Genomic DNA, 20,114 nt, shown 5'->3' on the forward strand with positions numbered 1-20,114 from the left:
TGCTTTAGGATAGGAAACTCCTTCCTTCCTCTAATTAAGAGTGTAATGGGACCTATAAAAAAGTGTTAGGGATAGGGAACAAAGAGTGAGAAAGGGAGTCCTTTTAAGGTTCAAAGCCTGATGCTTTGAACTTGTACCTTTAATGAAAATGCAGGTGTGAGAGGCACTTCAGGATCACAAAATGAAGGTGAATTAGAGCTTTGGAGAAACTGATTCACTTGCTCATTAGGACTGCCATTCTCGGGTCAACTCCATAATGGATTGGGTGCCCTGGGAGTGTTTTTCACGTTGTGTGTGGTTGCTCCCTTTTGTTTCTGGGCCACCCCTGGTCCTTGTGCTAAGCTAGAAAAGTAACAGGAGACAGTACTCTCCAGCCAGACTCAAATTCCTTATCTTGTGTACTTTTTTGGCATTTACCAATTTTGTCTCCAAAACATTGCATTGTGTACCCTATACTTGCAACTCTCATGAGTTTAATTTATACTTGAAATTTAAATAGTCTTTCTTGATTGTTAAAGGTAGTCATATTTTGGAAGAAAACACATAAACCCCAAATGCTTACTTTTTAAGTTAGAGATGAGGAAAAATATGTAATACACCACCTTTTGAAATCACTGCCTCTGGGAATGACGGCTCCTACCCAGTCCACAGGGGATTTCTTTGTATGCATTGAGAGTCTCAAATTTACTCCCATCCCTTTCCCTGGTTTTACTGATTTTGCATGTCTGTGCGCGCACACGCCAGTTCTAATAAAGCAGAGGGTGGGCTTACAGAGGTGCGTGTGAGCACAGAGGCCAGGGAGCCATATCTAGTAGACCACATGTCTGTGGCTTTTGAAGTCACCGAGGACCACAAGAGCTGTTGTGTTTCTTATAATTACCCCATGGGATTTTAGAGGCCATGTTTCCTCGTCAGCAGTGTGACCAAGGAGGCATGAGAGGACGGATTTTGTAAGGCCCCACAAGATCCTTTGGGGACCAAACAGGACAAAGAAGGTAGGCTCTACAGCATCCCTTAGAGGGTGCGGGTGTGTTCCACTTGCTCAATGGTTAAATCAAACAGCATGCTTTCAGGGCTTCTCTGACCACAAGCTGAGTACTGAGCAGAACTACCACTTTATACGCCACCAAAGCTGTTTCCCAAGCTGTCCTCTGAGAACCACCTCTGTCACAATTATCCACTGACTTGTTAAAGGCACACTTCCAAGCATTATCCCAAGGCCACTGAATCCAAATTCGGGGTGGGGTGAGGGGCCTATTTTTAATTGACTGTTTCTTCCACTGAATAGTAAGTTCTATGAAATGGTCTCTCCTGAGTCTTTAACAAGGTCCCCAGGTGAGTCTTTGTAGTCCAAGAACTTCTAGGAGACTGTTAGCATCTTCGTGAGAGATGACAGTGGCAGGTCCTCTAACATACAGAAGAGTAAAACTAAAAAACCAACAGCAGAAATAAATTTGTGTGGCCTTTCCATGAAATAAAAGGATAGCACAGAAGTGCAAGATCATATTCATAGCCATGGCTTCCTTCAGCTGAGAAGATTCTAGAGAAAAGGCTCAGATCAATGTTTGCGTAATTCGATTTTATTGTCTTATCAGTGAGACAAAATTCTAAGGGTGCTTCCAAGAAGATGACCTGTTTCATAGTTCTGAGGGGCATGTGTGGTCCTCTTTGTGCCTTTATGACCCAAAGAAGATTGGCCTAAAATTACCAAGTGATAACTAATGGGAGAAGATCAGGAAGGTAGAACTGAAGAGAGATAGAGGATCATTCATTTTAGGATAAAATTTTAATATGAGTTTCACATATCCCATGTTGGTTTCACTTAATAAGATCTCATGGACAGATACCACTGTTACGCCTGGCCATAGGACTTTGGATGGTTTGAAACACTGAGCATCTGCCCGTGCATTGACATTACAGAGCTTGATGGGTGCTGGGAAAAAGAGATCGGATCTGCTCATGCCTTGGTGACCAGGAGAATTTGGGTTGTGCAAGTTGAGCACATGTTAACCATTGTCCCAGCTGTCTCTGCAGTCCTGGGATTCTAGAACACTTTACGGAGTTACCTGCAGGGCCTTTGTGGAGTTCCTAACACAAATTCCATCTGCCGTCTTCAGCACTTGGCCCCAAACCTTTTGGCAGTGAGTAGGAGTTTACAAGTCCTGCCTTAGGAGCTTCAGTGAGAAGTCTTACATACACACCCATGCATATGTATTTACATATGCATGTGCATGTGAACACACATATGTACATTTTTAATATATATCTATAAATACTTCATGCATTGTGTTAAATAAGATGATCTACTTATCACAGTACCTTTGAAAGAACTTGTCTTGGAAGATTGTTTACACAATAAATATATTTTGCAGGAAAGAGACACTTTAAATATCATTGTATGAAAGTCTACTACCCTTTTTCTCCTAAAATGAATCTGCTGTGAGTTCATCAACATTTTTTTTCTTTCTTTTTTTTTTGCTAATACTTGACTAAGAAAAATTTTACTATTTAAAATCTTCTAAGATACAAACTTTGGTGATTCATGTATTTGGTAAATATTTACTGAGCATCTTTTGTGTTCTAGAAACTGAGAATGGGTGCATGAGGAGGGACCACTTCATAGAACTTACTGTTCAGTGGAAGAAATAAGCATCCATCAGAGGCTCACCCATGAGCAACAGGATGGCAGCTGTAACCAATGTTACCGTGGGGAGTATTAGCCAGGGTTACAGAGGCTTCCCTGAAAAACCATTGAGTATATTCAAAAGAGCTCTGGATATCAGTTTTCAGAATAATCATAATTTTTAACTTACTTATAAATATTTTAGGAATGAAGCTTTGTTTTCACTTACAAATTCACCTGTTGAAAAGATTCAGTGGCGCTTTTTAGCAAACACATAGAACGAAGTCACCAAACATCTCAAGAGGGTGGTCTTATCTTGCCTAGGATTTCACCCCTCATCTTCTCAGAATCTAATGGTAAAGATCATCATCTCCCCACTTCCTCAATTTCTCCTACCCAAGAGAAGCCTCCCATGGACTCCTCACCACACTCAGGGGCTTCACCTCTGCTTTGTCTCCACCGACTGCCTTATTTCTCACCTCCTCCTTCTGTCAGAACTGTCTTTCTCTCCACTCCTTTGCCTCCTTCTCCCCTGAAGTAGCCTCTAATCCATTACCTCTCTGTGATCTCTGATGGCTACAGGTCACCCATCAGTGCACACCGTCAGTCCTCATGATACTGGCCTCTGAGCAGCATTCAATCCTGTTCACTGACTCCTCCTTAAAACCTTCTCATCTTTCAGTTTGTGGGACACAGCACTTCCTGCTCCTCCAGCCCTCTAGATACTCCTTCTCAGTTCAGTTCAGCCTCCTGTTCAGTTGTTTCCTGGAGGAATTTTCTCTTCTCCATTCTGAACTCTCCCTCACCAGGCTTTGCTGGTTCTACAGATCAGTGACCACTTCTGAGAAACATTTCCAAACACACAAAGGCTGCTTCTCTGAACTCTAGGTTTTCACCTCCCACCATCTACACAATGTCAGGCCCCTCAAACTGAGTTCATTTAAATTAAAATTCACTACTTCCCCGCCCCCATGCTTGTTTTTCTTCCAGGATTCCCTAAGCTCGGTAAACAAAACCCTATTCAGTCAGCTGCATCAGGCTGAGCCCCACTGTCCTGTCACCCTGTCCAGTCCACCCCTGCAATATTGAGGATCTATTTTCTCAGTTGTTCTCCAGTCTGTGTGCCTCTCTCCACAGCCCTAGTATGAGGTATCCTCACCTCTTACCTAAAATAACAGCAATAGCCCCTCATAGAACGACTCCGGCCCCTTCCAGTCTGCCTCTCACACAGTGGCCAGGATGATCTCTTTAAATCGATGGTGACATCTGTTGCCTGATATCTCACATAGCTTCCCATGCACTTAGCTCAGTGACCGCCCTTTCAGGGTCATACATGGACTGGTCTCTGCCGCTCAGCTTGGGCTGGACCCTGTGCTCCACTTTGCTGGGGAGAAGTCCTCCCCATTCTGCCATTTCCAGCCACCAGGCTTCTGTGTCTGTGCTTTCTCCTGGACCCTCCTTCTGCCCTCTTCACCTGCTTAACTAGACCTTAGCCCTCCGATTACAGCTCAAATCCACTGCTTCAGGGAAGCACTTCCCGAGGACACATTTCTGTGCTGGTGATTCGTTTGTGGATAATCAGTGTGACTAGTGCCTCGTGGAAAACGAGACTTACCACGTGCTTTCTCCTTCATCAGGATGAGACTGTTGACCAACATGCAAAGGCAGATGGAGTTGGAAAGTGGTATCAGCTGAAACAGGGAGGTTCACCTAGAGGGTGCTGGGTCACTGGCCTTGGCTTGTCTCCCACCCAGGCTCACCAGTTACCAGCAAGTCTGTAACAGGCTCTGTGCACACGTGTGTAGGAGGCATTTGAATACGACACAGCAGTTGGGCTTGCCTAACCTTCTGAAGTCTTGTACACAGCAACTTTTCTTCCTACAAAAGGCTTATTTTCTGAAAGTTCTATTTCAAAGCTTCTGTTCGATTAGGTTCCTTTTTTCTTTGTTTCTGAGTTGGGCTCTCACCATTTTGTCCAGGCTGGTCTTAAACTCCTGGGCTTAAGTGATTTTCCTGCCTCAGCCTCCCTTACAGTTCGGACCACAGGAGCACAACACAGTGCACACTTTTTTGGGGGGCAGGGATAATCAGGGATTGAAGCCAGGGGCGCTTAACCACTGAGCAACATCTTCAGCCCTTTGTGTATTTTATTTAGAGACAGGATCTCATTAAATTGCTTAGGCTGTCCCTAAATTGCTGAAGCTGGTTTTGAACTCACTATCCTCCTGCCTTAGCCTCCTGAGCTACTGGAATTACAGGTATGCACACTTTTTGTTAGCTTATAAAAATTTTTGATAGAGTGTTAAATTTCCTTAAGTTAGACTTTAAGACAGCATTTCAAAACAAATTCTGTTTTTCCCATAGTTGTCTTATCACTGACATGATTAACAAATTCATCATCCATTTGCCGAGTGCTTATTAAGCACTACCGTGTGCCAGGCCATACAAAGATGAGTACGTGGCTCTTCCTCTTATGGTTACTGTCTCGTAGGAGACTAAGGGCAGACAGCATGCCCTGCACAGTGCAGAAGTGGGCAGGGGACAGGAAGGACAGAGGGGAGAGGAGTTTCTTTTGCTCTGGGAGTGTGTGTGTGTGTGTGTGTGTGTGTGCAGGTGTGTGTGTGTGTGTGTGTGTGTGTGTGAGTGTGTGTGTGTGTGCATGTGAGAGAGCAAGTGAGTGAGAGAATGAGAGCATGTGGGAGATTTAACAGGGAGAGGAAGGCCCAGGACACAGAAACCTAGAGCAGAAAGATGGAGTGGAGGATGGGGGAAAGGAGAAAAGTTTCATATCTGAGTTGGTTAATTAAGTATGGATTTGATTTGTCATGGATATGCCAAAGTATCTTTGAACAAGTTGGGGCTGTCTTATGTGATCAGCATATCTTCAGTAGTTCTGACAGAATGCAGATGTGGACACACACAATTATGTGTGACAGGCCTGGCCCCATTTTTGGCACTCTAGCAACATTTAGCACAAAGGACTGTTTTAGCCCGCGTGGCAGGAGGAAAGACCAAAGACAAACCGAACGGTCGCATACATCCCAAATGGGGTTCCTTTCATAACTTTTAAAAGACTATGAAAGTTGGCATTGAAACTAAATGGCGAAGTTGGATATTGATGGACTCTTAAGGCTATTGGTGGCATTAGGAGTTGGGTTCTCGGATCTCGTTCGGCCCATTTTGTCGTGGACATTTGAAGCAGAAAGTCCAGTTGCCAGCGAGAGGAGATCAGTCAAAGGAGAGCCGTGGCTGTAGGTACCAGTCATTTCTACTGTCTGAAGAAAGTCTCCTTACAGAGGAGACTTGTTTCATACTGATTTCATTCCAAAAGCATCTCTGTTTGCCCATGTGATATAATTAACACCACATTCTTATACCGGAAATATTTGAACTCAGTTCTGTAGAGGAATCATGATAGAAGGTCGTCTGAAAAGAATTTGCCCATTTTCTTTTAGAACTGGAGGAGACCTCCCACTGACAATCACTTTCAAATTCTCAATATCTAGTGATTCAGAGTGATCCCGCTGGGGACAGCCCAGATTTATAGAGGGGAACATGACTGCCAAAACTCTAGACTGTTTTCTGTGGGACGTAAGAACAAAGGCATCCCACGTGTCTTGAGAAGCAAGAGTGAAAGTCATGACCTAGTTCTTCCTCCTACTTTTAAAACATGGGACCGAATAGAGAGCCAGATGTGTCCCAGGGCAGTCCACTGACTAACTCTTACCGTTACACACCCTGTGCAGTTCCAGGACACGGGGGCAGCTGGCAAGGGGACTGTATGGTTTTCCAGAAACAAGTGCTGTTCTGTTAAATCCACTTGCTCAATCTCTGCATAAACCTCACCAGTAAGTCTTCCAGGATTATGGAGTTATTTCTGCGATTTTTAAAATTTCTACTCTGTACTTTAAAAAAGTGGTTATCAAAACTGAATCAATAATTGGAGAAACTGAAAACAGTTTCTGCAATACTCATTTAGTGCATGTAATAATCTCCCCCACACTACCATACCAAAGTTCTTGCTCTTCTTATAAAATATCACCCAGGGGAAGACGATTTCTAAAATATTAGACATTCTCTGAGTTCTCTCAATATATTGTAACATTAAGGAATAAATATTATTGCAATTTCTTAACTTTTATGCCTTTAACTTGGACTTGCCTTAGAGGTTGACATTGTGGGTTCTGGAATCAGCCTGTCTGGATTAAAATCTTGGTTCTACAACTGGGTAGATACGTGACCTTGGGGAAATTGCTTAATTTGGGTTTTCTCATTTGTAAAACAGAGTCAATAATGGTCACAAAAATTACAAAAATGTATGTAAAACCTAGTATATAGTCGTTAGAATGATAAATGCTAGCAATTATAATCATTCCTGGACCTCTATGATAACTCTAGCATTTTGTTTCCTCTGGCTTAATATACACTTAATTGAATAAAAATATTGATCATTAAATATTAAACTCCAGGGAATTTCCATGTGTTGGTGTAGAAGTCAGTGGGGAGGTGGTGAGAATTTACCCATAGAGGGGACATGTGGGTTGACCCATGTGCTTTCTGGAGGACGCCATGGCTTAGTCTACATGTTGTAAGAAACATTTTACATTTCTGGACGTCTTTCCTGATGTCTAGATGCCTAATTGCATCAAATATTCTCCTCATTAAGGAAGTGCTGGCCAGCATTTTGAAAAATATTGGAAAACTGAGTATGTGAGAACAATTATTCTGTCATTGGTTGGTCCCCTTAAAGAATACCATAAATCCAGTTGATTCAGGCTTTTGAATTAGAGTCTGATCCTACTTCCTTAGACTGCTTCTCCCCAAGGCTGGCAGGGGCCCTAGCCCTGGTAGAGATACTAGTGGAGCCCAGAGCCGTGCACCTGCATCGTGGACACAACAGAATCAGGCACCAAGACAGGCAGGGGAGCAGCCCTTTGGTTTCATGTGGCTCCTTCTCTCAAGGAGGAAATAGCACTGACCTCCACTCTCCAGGTTCAGAATGCCTGGCATGTGGGTGGTGCTGTATTTGGCATAGTTCACCCAGAATCACAATCCTGAAGCATCACATGTGAACATTCAAGACATGTTCGACTTTGCCATTTCTAAATATTATACATCTGTTCACTCACTCAACAAATATTTATTCCATGATGACAACTCACAAAAGATTATGCTAGATTTTCTCATGTCCATCTTCGGATCTGGCTGAATTAAAATCCCTTTCAGGGCAGAGATGTGGTACCTTATTCATATTCCTATCCCAAGGGTGAGTCTGTAGAAGACACCTAACCAGTGCAACAAGCATGTGCTGTGTTAATGGAAAGTGGGGCACAAGTACTGAGCTGGCTGTGCATGGCCAGTAACAAGAGGTTCACTCCTATGGCCTCAGCATCTTTAAACTTGGAACTTAAGCAGAATGTGGATGCTTAATACTACCTCCATGAGTATGCTTGGCAGCAGCCTCATGTTAGAACTTTCACTTAAATTAAATATATGATTTACATGCTTAGAAAAAAATAAGAGATGAAATCAACAGCCTATATACACTCTTCAGGGGGTCTAGGCTTTTTAGTGAAAATAACAGCTTAAAATAGGATTTCTCTCCAACTCAAAGACCCTTTCATGTAGCAAAAGGAAATGAGCAAAGAAATCCATATACACTCAAGTTTTCAGGGCCAAACATTTTGATTCAATATGTTCTGTTTTAAAATATTTGGCCTTGTTTGAATTTTTATTGCTATATGTTCTCAGTCTCTATTTAGTGGAGAGAAATTGATAAGAGATAAGGAAGAGCAAATGTGTGAAGTGTGCTTTTCCAGAGCATGGCCGTGAACTTGAGAAAACACACACTACAGGAGAGCTTTGTGCTTCCAAGTTTCAGCCCTTTTTCTGAGGCCTCCCTTAGCCAGATGCGATTAAATACTTGTTGACCAAGGACTAAGCTTCCTTGGAGGAAGCCCTCTTGGGGCTCTCCGGCCACCTACAATGGCACTTCACTTTACCGTGTCTCAGAGAAAGTTTCTTTCATGCTCTTTTTTCACATGTGAAATAGGGTCTGATTAGAAAGTTTTTAAAGGAGGCATTCAATTCCCAAATTCCTTACTTGCTTGAATTAACTTTTTAAAAAATTGGGGTGTTCACTGTGGCATGGGCTGGATCCAGTGTCTGCAATCAGCCAGCAATCTGTGCCTCACAGGGGCTGGCGTCCTCGCTGCTGCTCTTCATCTGTACCTTTTCCATGGGGTAATGCATTTTAATTGGTGCCTCTCCGTGAGCGCCTTATGTATCCATCTGGCCATATGAACGCACTTTTCTGATTCAGCCTCAATATCTTGGCAGTGACAAGAGAATAAACTTGCCACAAAGGGTAATCTTCAAGATGCACAGAATTCTGCAGTTAAAGGACCTGTACAGGTGGCATAACCAGTAGCTTTCTGGGGGGTGGCTTGTGTATTGAGTGTCCTCGTGTTCTGCGGCATTTCAATGTTGCTCCCTTGGTCTCAATTGCAGTTCCTGAACTGTGCCAGCATTGTGAACTCTCCTCTTAGAAGGGAAATTAGTCATGAAGTGTTCCACTTCCAAGGACAGCAAGATTTTTTAGCATAGGCTTATGATCAACCTCTTTCCAGTGGTCACATCGGGTCAAGTTTAACCAGGAGGGAGAATGGCAAAATGCTTAAGAGCATGGGTTCTGGATTCAGACTGAGTTCAAATCCTGTGTGACCACGGACAGTTGCCAACCTCTCTGTGCCTCAGTTTCCCCACAGATAGCATCAGTACTTACCTCGTAAGATATTGTGAGTGTTGATGAAATGATGTTGTGTAGCACATAATTCACTAATCATATTTTGATCATATTCACTAATGATTATTATTTTTATGAAAGGTCAGTAGACCAAATTCCTTGGGCAGCAGAAAACAATAACCCATGTCTGGTTTTTTACCCAGGGGAAGGGTAAATAACCAGACATGGGTTATTCCAAATAATCCCTCACTCTTTCAATATTCTGCTGTTTACACAGTCAGTCGACAAGCTTCCCTGGAAGGGGTCACTCTAGATAAGCTGTGTGCACATTCACTGGGTTGTACTTCTATGAGTCTCTGGAACACACCCCCACAGGTGCTTGTTTTTCTCTAACCCTCAGGACTGTGGGTTGAAATGAAGGATGCTTTCATGGAGAAATGGCTGACACTTCCTCCCCCCTCCCTTTCTTCCCTTCCTCTCTTCCCTCCCCCCTTTCTTCCTCCCTTCCTCTCCTTCCTCCCTGCACTGGGGATGGAACCCAGGGCCTTAACACTAGCTAGACAAGCACTTTACCACTCAGCCCCAGCCCCGGCCCCAGCTCTGGTCCCGGCCCTAGCTTGATGCTGCTCTCAAAACCACAGAGGGGTAAGGCATTGTTTCTGGTGCTCACTTCTGGTCTGCGCTTCTCTCCTCCCAACATCTTCCCTTTCCTCAAGGTCACTTTGGTGAGATGCTTTTCTCAGCATGAAGCAGGGATCAGGCACAACTGCATTCTTACAATTTGGGATGTTTAGGCGGAAGAAAGCCAACCAGGCAGCAGGGCCAGTAGACCCAGCGAGCCAGAGGGGCCCAGGGTTCTGGGTGCAGGTGGGGCCTCTCACCGCTGGCTCGTTCGGGGTTGTTGCACATGAAGCACTGCCACGCTCCAGCCGCTTCACTGAAGCCAAACACGTCAAAGAACCGCACCTCCTCCAGATGGAGCTGAACCTGGTCCAGGTCCTGTTGCAGGAACACAGAGCACAAAGAATACAGGTGACCTGCTGCTACACGGCATCCTGAGACAGGGAAAGGGGACATGCAATCAGCACAGCCAATGCTCAGTCTCTGTGCTAGGGACCAAGAGGGGCATTGGCAAGGCTGCTGTTGGCCAGTGGTGGATGGAACAATCAGCTCAGACTCCCCCATGGGAGAGCTCTCAGGTGCAGAGAGGGAACAGGCCTGGGGGCTGGGTGTCAGAACCTGGAGTGGCCCAGAATTCTCTGCATCCAGGAGCAGCTCCAGAATTTCTAAAAAGGAGGGACATCCAAGTGGCAGTGTTGTTGATGGAAATGTTGTTGAACGACTTCTTTTTTATTTACATTTTATATAAAATAGTGCACCAATAGTATTTCCATAAATATTGTTTTCATAAGACTGCCTTTGCAGGGGCTGATGGAAAATCTGGGGATGGACCTAACCCTCAGCCCTGGGCCCCAGCACTCTCTCAGTCTCATGGCTTATCTTAAAAGCATATGTAAATTTGCATTCTATTCCATAAGATCACTCAATTGGTTTTAATGGAAAATTATGTCTTGTTATTTATCATAAATCAGTTAACGGTTTTGCTCTGAATGGTGGAGTAGAATTTGATGCACCAGAGGATCATCCTGTTTTGGGGCTCTGTGGCGCCCTGCCAATGTGCTCCTGTTGAAGAGGCATAGGAGAATTTCCATTAGACTGTAATGGATGGAGAACTATTAGCCTAACCAAATTAAATTGCTCTAATGTCTTCCTGAGGCCTTGCTATTATGAGATACTTGTCTCTTTTTCCCGCCGTGACCAGGGCTGCATGCTTCAAAGTTTGCTCCTCCTCAGAGGGACATTGATGTTCTCCCTGGCTGTGCATGAGCCCAGTGCACTTGTGTGTTTGTCTTGACTTGAGCTGGGCTTTCTCCTCCTCCCCTGTGGCCCGCATTCTCCTCCTCTCCACCATCTATGGTAACAATTATTCGTTTCCCCAGAGCTGGGCAATGTACATGATATTTGCTTGTCCTGGTCTAAGTAGAGAATAGCTACCTGGATTCTGTCCAAAGCTCCTGATTTCCACCTCTGGGTTCTTGACACAGGTGAGAAGAGCACCAGACCATGAAATCCTTGAGAGCAGAACGTGCCTATTGGTTCCCAGTTTCATCCTCCAACTCTAGTCTGGCACCAGGAATGGAGTAATATCACTGGTTTGCAGGCCCAGGGCCATTTCCCAGTGAACTATAGGAGAGGCATTATGGAATGTAAGAGGAATTCTTCTCAGAGAATGTTCTCACTTACTAGAATGTAAGCACGAGGAGGACAGGGATTTCGTCTATTGTGTTGGCCACCGTGACCTTAGCACCTGGAGAGCTTGTCACATGGCAAGCCCCAAGTGAATGACAGAGTAGTGGGAGGCAGGCTGGGACTGGAATGGGTCTTTTCCAGAATTCTCTGTGAAGGCTGCTACTGCTTGTGTTCTGGGACTGGACATTTTGGAGGCTCAATGTGCTGAGTATTTGGGGTTGCTAATATTTCATAGTTATTACAGGCATTCCGACAGGCACTGTATATATATAGGAATGTCGTTTTAACAAGAGCGATTTAGAGTGTGTTCACTGGAAAAAAGGAGACTTTCTTTCCTTTTTTTTTTTTTAAATAAAAGAATGTTCCACAAGATAAAGACTAAAGAAGCACCTGGGAGTTTTGTAGGTTTCAAAGGATGAAATCCATATTAAAATTTATGGGGAAAAAGCAGATGTTCATAAATATCAGTTTCAAAACTGCTAACTCTCTGAAGTCTGTGCTTGGCCATTGGCATGCATATCGCTTCTCTGTTTCTCACACAATTAAGGATCAATTTTTCATTCACCACAAACACTACTAGCAAACAAAGTACTTAAAATAATACTTTGGGGTTCTTTTATTTTTCCTGTTCTGAGACCAGGAAAGTCCCAGGTTGTTGCCTATAATCCACATTTGTCTTGGCAAAAAGTTACTTACAAAGTTTAAGACAGATGGTAAGCTACGTCCCCGCATTCAAGTTCTGAAGCCCAAAGCAGGCTTAACTCTTCAGAGGATTCAGGTGTTCTACAAAGGGAACTGAGGGACGAAGATGAATGGTAATCCTCTGAACTACTGAGGTCGGCAACAAGAGCCAACGTTAAACAGAGACAGGAGAAATATGTGCAATTTCAAATATTTGTGGAAGATCAAAGTAAGACAAATCACACAACAAGCAAAGGAAAAACCAGTGATAGCTGAGTTTGGGGGTTTCGACTACTTAAATGTACTTGAGTACATTTTGAGCACCATTTGTTTTTCTCACACTTCTGGGTCCTGTAGCTTTCCTGGGCCTTGCCCAAGAATTGTTACATGGCCCTTCTATTTCTTGATATTTAAAGATAAGAGGACTAAAATTGAGTTAGAGAATTACAAATGTCCTTTAAGACAACTAGACTCCTGAAGAGTGATAAAAAAATTCACCTCCAACTCTAGGTCATCCTCTGAGTACTTCAGTTCTGATGGGATTATGGCAGAGGGACCCTTGGGTGACTCCCCAGTAATTTCCACCTCCTGGGATTCCTCCATCTGTATGATCCCCTCCCCTCTGTGTTGGCAGGTTCTGCCACTTGCTCCTAACCAAGAATAAGCAAAGGTGATGGGCTGTCGTCTATCACACTATCACACACACATACCCAAGCATGGTTGTGGTCCTGCTAGCCCACTCATGCATGGGGAGACTCCTGCTGGCTCTGAAAAAGCAAGTTACCATGTTATAAGCTTCAGGGAACTATGGCCAGCTTTTGATAGCCAGTAATAAATCAAGTCCTGTTAGGTACAGTGTGGCACATGCCTATAATCCCAGTGGCTGGGGAGGCTGAGGCAAGAGGATCGTGAGTTCTGAGCCAGCCTCAGCAACTTAGTGAGACCCTGTTCCTAAATAAAACATAAAAAATGTCTGGGGATGTGGCTCAGCAATAAAGTGTTCCTGAATTCAATCCCTGGTACCCCCCCCCCCCCCCAAAAAAAAAAAAAAGATATATAATCATTTTAGGAAACATGCCCTAAGAAGGATTTTCCTGACAAACATCACTTAATTCAAAAAAGATAAAAAGTCACTGAAGAGAAAATGATGTTTTAAAGTGAATGGTTGGTTAGATGAGTTTTTTCCTCCAATTGTAGAAGAAAGTCATTAACAAGAACAGGAATTTGGAAAACTACATAAGTCTCTTGCAGAGCTTCTTAGGGGAGAAATGAACCAGTCAACTTGGAAAGAGGAGGGGATATTTTCAACATTGTTCTGCTGACACGACAGTGTGAATCCCCACAGTGACTCCTAAGAAAGTGTGCAGTGGCCTCTGGGTCTCTCAGCGTGGCCCACATGCTGCCTGGGGGACTCCAGAGATCAGCAAAAAGCAGGCATCTGCAAGAACAGTGGGTTCTGGCACATTCCCACTGGCCTAAAGCTATTTGGACAACATGGAAAACACAGGCTTTCCTCCTGAGCTCCGCGTGCCTCTGGGTAACAGTTGCACCAATTCCAGACACAGTTCATGCATACCTTAAGAAGTGCAAATCCAAAACCAAAACCCTAGCATTTCCACATAACAACAAGGACTCTCTGTCTTTGTAGTTATTTCTAGTGCACACACTTTAATTGTATGGAATCCAGGGGACACAGTGGCAACTCAAATGCATATTGTTCTGCATGGTATAGACATAGTGTCTTGTAGGCAACTTGGTGTATTGAATGGATAACTTGACAAAAGAGACTTTGAAGCACATCTGTTCTATAATTTAATCTTCTTACACACTTCAACTTCTGAAAAATAGTGTTGAATTCAGTTGATAACACTTAGTACTTATTGCACCTGGTGTCAGAAAAGATGATACAGAGCCAAAGAGGCACTGTCCTGCACTCCAAGGAAGGGAGAGGGCCCTTGGGTTGGTGCAGTTTTCCCACAGAGCAGGGCTGGAGTAGGCTTTCATCTGAATGTGGTGATGGTTGTGAAGCTGCTTCTAGTTGGACTCACGGCCCTCGACTAGATTATATCTGCTTGGCATGGAAACTGATTTCTACCTTATTTTGTAACTTCTGAAACTAGAATAGCATTTTGCCAATAGAGGTATTCAACAAAGTGTTATGAACTCTTACTGATTGAGGCCTGTAGATCTCATCTCTATACCAATTATGGCAATTAGGGTTTCTATTTTCATTTCTATTCGATGATGACCATTAAGTTTTTCAAAATATTTATTTTTGATTTTTCTTAAGAGATAGGGTTTTGCTACATTGCCTAGTTTGTTCTCAAACTCCTGGACTCAAGCCATCCTCCTGTCTCAGCCTCCCAAACTGCTGGGATTACAGGCATGCGCCATCACACCCAGTGGCACCTGCATGTTATACTAGCTCCCCAAGTGGTTCTGATGTACTGAGGGAAATTCCCCCCAGTCCTGTGGAGGAGAGGTGTGGATGGTGACCATGTCTATCAGGTGGTATTTGAGGGCATTTTTCAGCTTCCATGTGCATATGCTCATACTTTCCCATGATATTTGGTTTCATAAGACAAAATACAATATATGGTCTCGTCACAAGAGCACCATTTTTATTCTTAAAAAATTAGAGATGTTATTATTCCAAATTGTGCAATATGGAAGGAAGAGGAGAGATATGATGACTGTTGGGCTTAGTTTGAAATTTGAGAGGCTATGGAAGGAGGGGGCAACAGGCAGGAGGCAGACGCTAAGCAGGGGCAGCACAGGAGCCAGCAAGGACATGGGAATCAATATGTTTCAGTCTTCAACATGGATGTCACATATGTGCCATGTGCCATAGACTCTTACTTTTTTCTATCCTGGATGAGTAAGGAGCTCTAGGTGTACATGACTGTATAATCCCCATCTGTCCAACTGTAGATCACCACCAGACTTGCTGTTCTTTCTATCCTTCTAGACCTGGGAACTGAATCCCTTCCTGGCAGTTCTGACCATGGACCTGGCTCCCAGAGGCTGGAAGAAAGCACTCATATTTGACTCACATCAAACAGAAGTTCTGAATGATACTTTCATGTAAGAACTAACAAATACAGGAGGGTACAATTGAATATTTGATGTGGTTCAAAAAGTCAAATTTTTACACTCTCCTAAGAGAATGTTGGCAGATAACACACAAGAAGTTAAATATAGGAAAGCAAATCAAGAGTATGGCTCTATTAGAAAATACAGTGGCAACCTGAGTGATGTTATCTAACAAGATTTGTCCATATTTGATATACCCACAATTAATTTGTTTTCAAGAAATCCAACTTATTTTAAACTTAAGCCCATTAAAACTAGCAAAATATTTTTATCAGTATGAAATCCAGGGCAGAAGTCTTTGAAAATAGTCAAAATGTCAAGAAAACTGGCATTTTTACAGTGGTGTCAGCATTAGAATTTTTGGTAATTAGGATGAGTGTTTATATGTCCTCCTTTCATATTGGGAAACAGAGGATTGACATGATTTTTCTAACTGGTGATTTCCATCTACAGATATGCAGCGAGCAGCTACTGTGTGGCACTAGACCAGAGGGTGTGGATACAGAATGGCTTTTTGGAATGATCTACCTCTTCTCCCTTGGAAACCAGGAGGCTGGGGACAAGGTCTTTCTGTTGTCCTTTTAATTTTTCCCCTGTGCCCTGATACCACTCATTCCCACCTCCTCTTTAGGCAAATGATCCTCGACTTACTATGGGGTTACTTGTTCATGAGCCATGGTAAATTGATAAAGCATCACAAGCTAAAGATACATTTTAAACACCCAACCCCCTGAACATAAGCAGCAGTTCACAGCAGAGTCATATGTGTCCCCTGTGGATGTTCACCCTGGTCTTGGGGCCACTGGGACTGCTCAGCAACCCACGAGCATCACCCACAACCACTAGAGATGACATTTGAAGAAGGGCATCTATTGAATGTGTACTGCTTTCATGACATCTTCAAGTCGAAAAATTGTGAAACCATTGTGCATTGGGCCATCTGCATGGTTGCTCTCCTTTTGGTTTGATGTCTTGGAACAGGCATGTGTTCTTGAAAAAGATCAGTGTCAGGTATTGTTTTTTGTTTTTACACAGGACATCAGGCCCTGGGCCTCGCTCTGTTTCTTGTTTCCCTCAAGAGTTCACTGGTGCTGTGAGTGAGTCCTAGTGCACGCTCACATCCACCCCACCTCATCCAGCCATTTCCTTGACTGTGGCCACCACAGGGCCTCCACCTTTGCTTCCACTCCAACTGTGCAACAAGGCACATCGTCACGTGTCACCCTCTAGTGAGTGAGGGTTTCCAGGGTGGTCACTCCACAGTGAAATTGCTGGGTCACAGGGTATCAGTGTGGGACTGTAGAGAAGGTACTTTTGTGTTTCTATGCAGTTAGGGCTTTCTGGATAAATTTTACTGAAACCTGGGAGCTGGGCTGAAAGAGCAAAGTGTAGTAGTGAATTTATGTCTGGCAGGAAAGCGAGAGACAACCTTGAGAGGTTTATTTTCCCAGAGGCATGTGTGCATGTCAAGATGAGGCCCTGAGTCCTGGAGGTGTCCTGGTGGGCAAGGTGGAGACATTGGTCTTATCTTCTTCCTGGAGAGAATCATTCATCTTCCAAAGGGTGAAAGTAAGAGCCAGAGCCCTTCCCTGGAGCTAAGGTTCCCCCAACCCTCCTTCCAGTAGGTGAGGAGGAAGGGGGCTCTCCCTCCTCTATGTGAAGTCTCTAATAAGAACCTCAGGGTTCCTAGTGTGTGGAGACTGCTTCTAGGCTAAGCACAGAGGCAAAGAGAACTGGCAAGCTTATTTGCTGTAAGAAAGTATTAATCTACTTTGCCCCAGAAACATTGTTTGCACGAAATGTTAAAAATTAATCTTATGTGTATCTTTAACTTTACTAGGTCCTTCCAGATGCCTTCCAGAATGAATACCCAGTTTATATTCCCACCAGCACAGCACAATTTCTTTTTCCACATCACAACAGTAAGACTTTCTAAGCTCTGAATTTTCTAGAGGAATTATCATCTCAGATCTTTCCTCATGTCTGAATTAGGCCAAACTTTTACAGACCAACTTTTGCATCGGGGGCTTGTGAGAGTCTCTAGTGACTTCTTAAATGATTGCTTGTTAAATCATGGGAAAAACTAACCGGGCTTCTATAGAAGTCATTGTAACTTTCTTTGTCTTCATTGTCCTTTTCTGAAATATTCCAGCTACTGGGAATCAGACCAGCATTGTTAGGTGCAGTTATTTTAATCCTCTAACACATGTCAACATTTGGTCAGAATCTAGTCTTGTTTTAAGAACTATCATTTTGTTGCTGTGTTTTCTACTTGAAGTAGTGGAAGAGGAGAAAATGGACTTTGTCTTGGATTTGGAGAGAAAGCATGGCTCCCCATGATGTTGGAATATTAGCCATTATATTAGTCATTATATTAGAATCCCCCTAGCCATTCAACAGACTGAGCTGCACTCTAAGTGCTGGTGAGAGAACAGTGAGAGAGGCAGATGTGGTCAGTAACTTAACTGCCCCTCAGCAGAGAAATGGATCACTATGGTCTACTTACACAGTGGAAAATTTCACAGACGCTAAAATGAATAAGTAAACTCTACATGTATACAGATATATCTGTATACTTTAAAAATATAATGTTTAGGGCAGAAAGCACATTGCTAAAGATACATGCAACATGAAAATAGATCAGTAAAATTTTAGAACAATAATCCAAAAACACTCATGGAAATTGAACACACAAACCTCAGGAGAGTGTTTGCCTCAGTTTCTTTTTGTAAAGGGAGATAGTTGAAGCCAATATGGAAGAAATGGAAACTCACCTTCTAACTTGTGATGGAAATGGGTTTCATATTTCTACACTCTCTGAATTTATGTGCTATTTCATAATTTAAGAAAGAGTAAAAGTGAGGCAGAGAGCAGAGACTGAGGAAGACAGGCTAGGTGAGTGGGGCTAGGTGAATGGGGCTTGTGTGGCACCCTTCAGGGCATCCATAGAAGGGTCTCTTGATGTCTCCAGGGGGAGGCTGGTCATGGTGGCTGGAGCATCTCGAGGACCACCTCTTTCTTGTGATTTTTGCACCTATCTTTGTCAGAGGGCTCCATGGTAAAGTTCTTTACCCTAGCTCTTCAACCATGGAGAAAGAAATAGGTGTGAAATAGAGTTTGAAATATGCTCTATTTTGTTTTAGAAAACAAAACAAATTTAAAGCATGCTGATACCAAGTTCTAAATTAGGGAACATTACAGAATTGGTTAAATGACAGAGGTGACACTTAAAAATAAGATTTTTTTCCCCTGCCAATTGTGGGTTTTGGAGCCAGATGGGAGTTTGGTCCTTGCTGTTGCCATTCATTAGCACTTCTTGGGAAAAAGAGCTCAGTTTCCAATGTGTTTCTGAAACTGCAAAATGACTGTGCTCCCTAAACTCCAGCAAGTTGTAGCCACCATCATCAATTCATGGATAATTATGCTACTTTGTAAACTAGAGAAATAATAAAATGTGGCGAAAGTGAGGATGACTTGAAAAAGTAAGCCAAGAAGCCCCTTTTTAAGCTTATAAAATACAATGTCTTTTGCCTTTTAGCTTGATAAATGTATGTCAACGTTTCTGAAATGGATGACTTGTTGAAGAAACACTGTGTTAGGTGTTAGGTGCCTGAGAAACATATTTAGTTTTCTAAAAGAAAGGGACATGCTTCTCTGTCTCTTTTTGTTAGGCTGTTGTCAAACCTGGGAGGTAATGAGATGCAAACAGAAGGGTGTACTGCACCGCGAGCATTTCAAAGGGAAGTAATGACATGCACATGCTTGATGGGGCCATAATGAGACGGACAAATAGAAACGCAACAGAAATGTGCATGGGCCATGGTGTAACGAGATGCATAAATGGATGAGTGCAATGGACAAAGGCGCTGGGGGTGTAATGTGATTCATAAACGGGAGGGTGGAAAGGGCAGGTTATGACAAGAAGCGGAGAGAAAACCTTCAGTAGGATGCCCGGATGGAGGAGCTGCTCCTGCTCCGTGAGCAGGCTGAGAGAGTAATGAGGCCGATGGGACGGCACCGAGGCGCACAGATGGAGGGGTGTGCTGAACCGGGAGGGAGGAGGGGATAATGACGGCATGAAAGGAAGGATTTGATATGATGAATAAAGAAACGGGCACAAAAAGATGTGAGGACTGAAAAGAGGTGCAGAAAAAAGAGATGTTGGTGAAGGGATGGAAATAACCGGGTGGCCTGCGCGGCTCTAATGAGACGCCGAAATGAAAGGGTTCAGGGAGGGAGTAATTAGGCGCCCACGTGGGGTGGTAATGAGGGGCCCGGTTCTGGGAGCCACAGACCTTGGCATTTGGTTCTTACTGAGCAGCACAGAGAAGAACTCAGAGTGAGCCACAGACGCTTGGATCCAGAAGAGCGCAATGAAGCACGGCCGCGAGGTTCCCCAGCGCCCACTTTGTGGGTGTTTGCACCATCTGCTTTCGCCTCCCTAACAGCCCAGTGAGTGGGGGCACCAGGAGAAGCGCTGAGGCGAACCTGCAGAGCGTGTTGGTGGTGCAGATGGGGCTTGAGCCAAGTCAGTGGGCTCCAGGCACCTTTCTCTCTTTTCTGGTGCTTTTTAAGAGATGGCTACGGGACCTTCTGCCCTAGAACTACCAGGATCACTTGTCAAAGATGTAGAGTTGCAAACCCGTCCCAGCAAGTACTATT

The 20,114-nt window shown here is 43.7% G+C and overlaps 1 protein-coding gene across 2 annotated transcripts in view; it reads right to left on the reverse strand.

The window, feature by feature from the left end:
- The window catches only part of Veph1 (ventricular zone expressed PH domain containing 1), a 217,734-nt gene that overhangs the window by 11,729 nt on the left and 185,891 nt on the right, over positions 1-20,114 (reverse strand). For both annotated transcript variants that reach the window (XM_076868484.2, XM_076868483.2), the window contains one exon: positions 10,250-10,367. In XM_076868484.2, the coding sequence (XP_076724599.2) occupies positions 10,250-10,367 (118 nt within the window). The remainder of the gene's footprint in view (positions 1-10,249; positions 10,368-20,114) is intronic.

The sequence above is a fragment of the Callospermophilus lateralis genome, chromosome 10 (genome assembly GCF_048772815.1).
Source record: "Callospermophilus lateralis isolate mCalLat2 chromosome 10, mCalLat2.hap1, whole genome shotgun sequence".
Classification (NCBI taxonomy): domain Eukaryota; kingdom Metazoa; phylum Chordata; class Mammalia; order Rodentia; family Sciuridae; genus Callospermophilus; species Callospermophilus lateralis.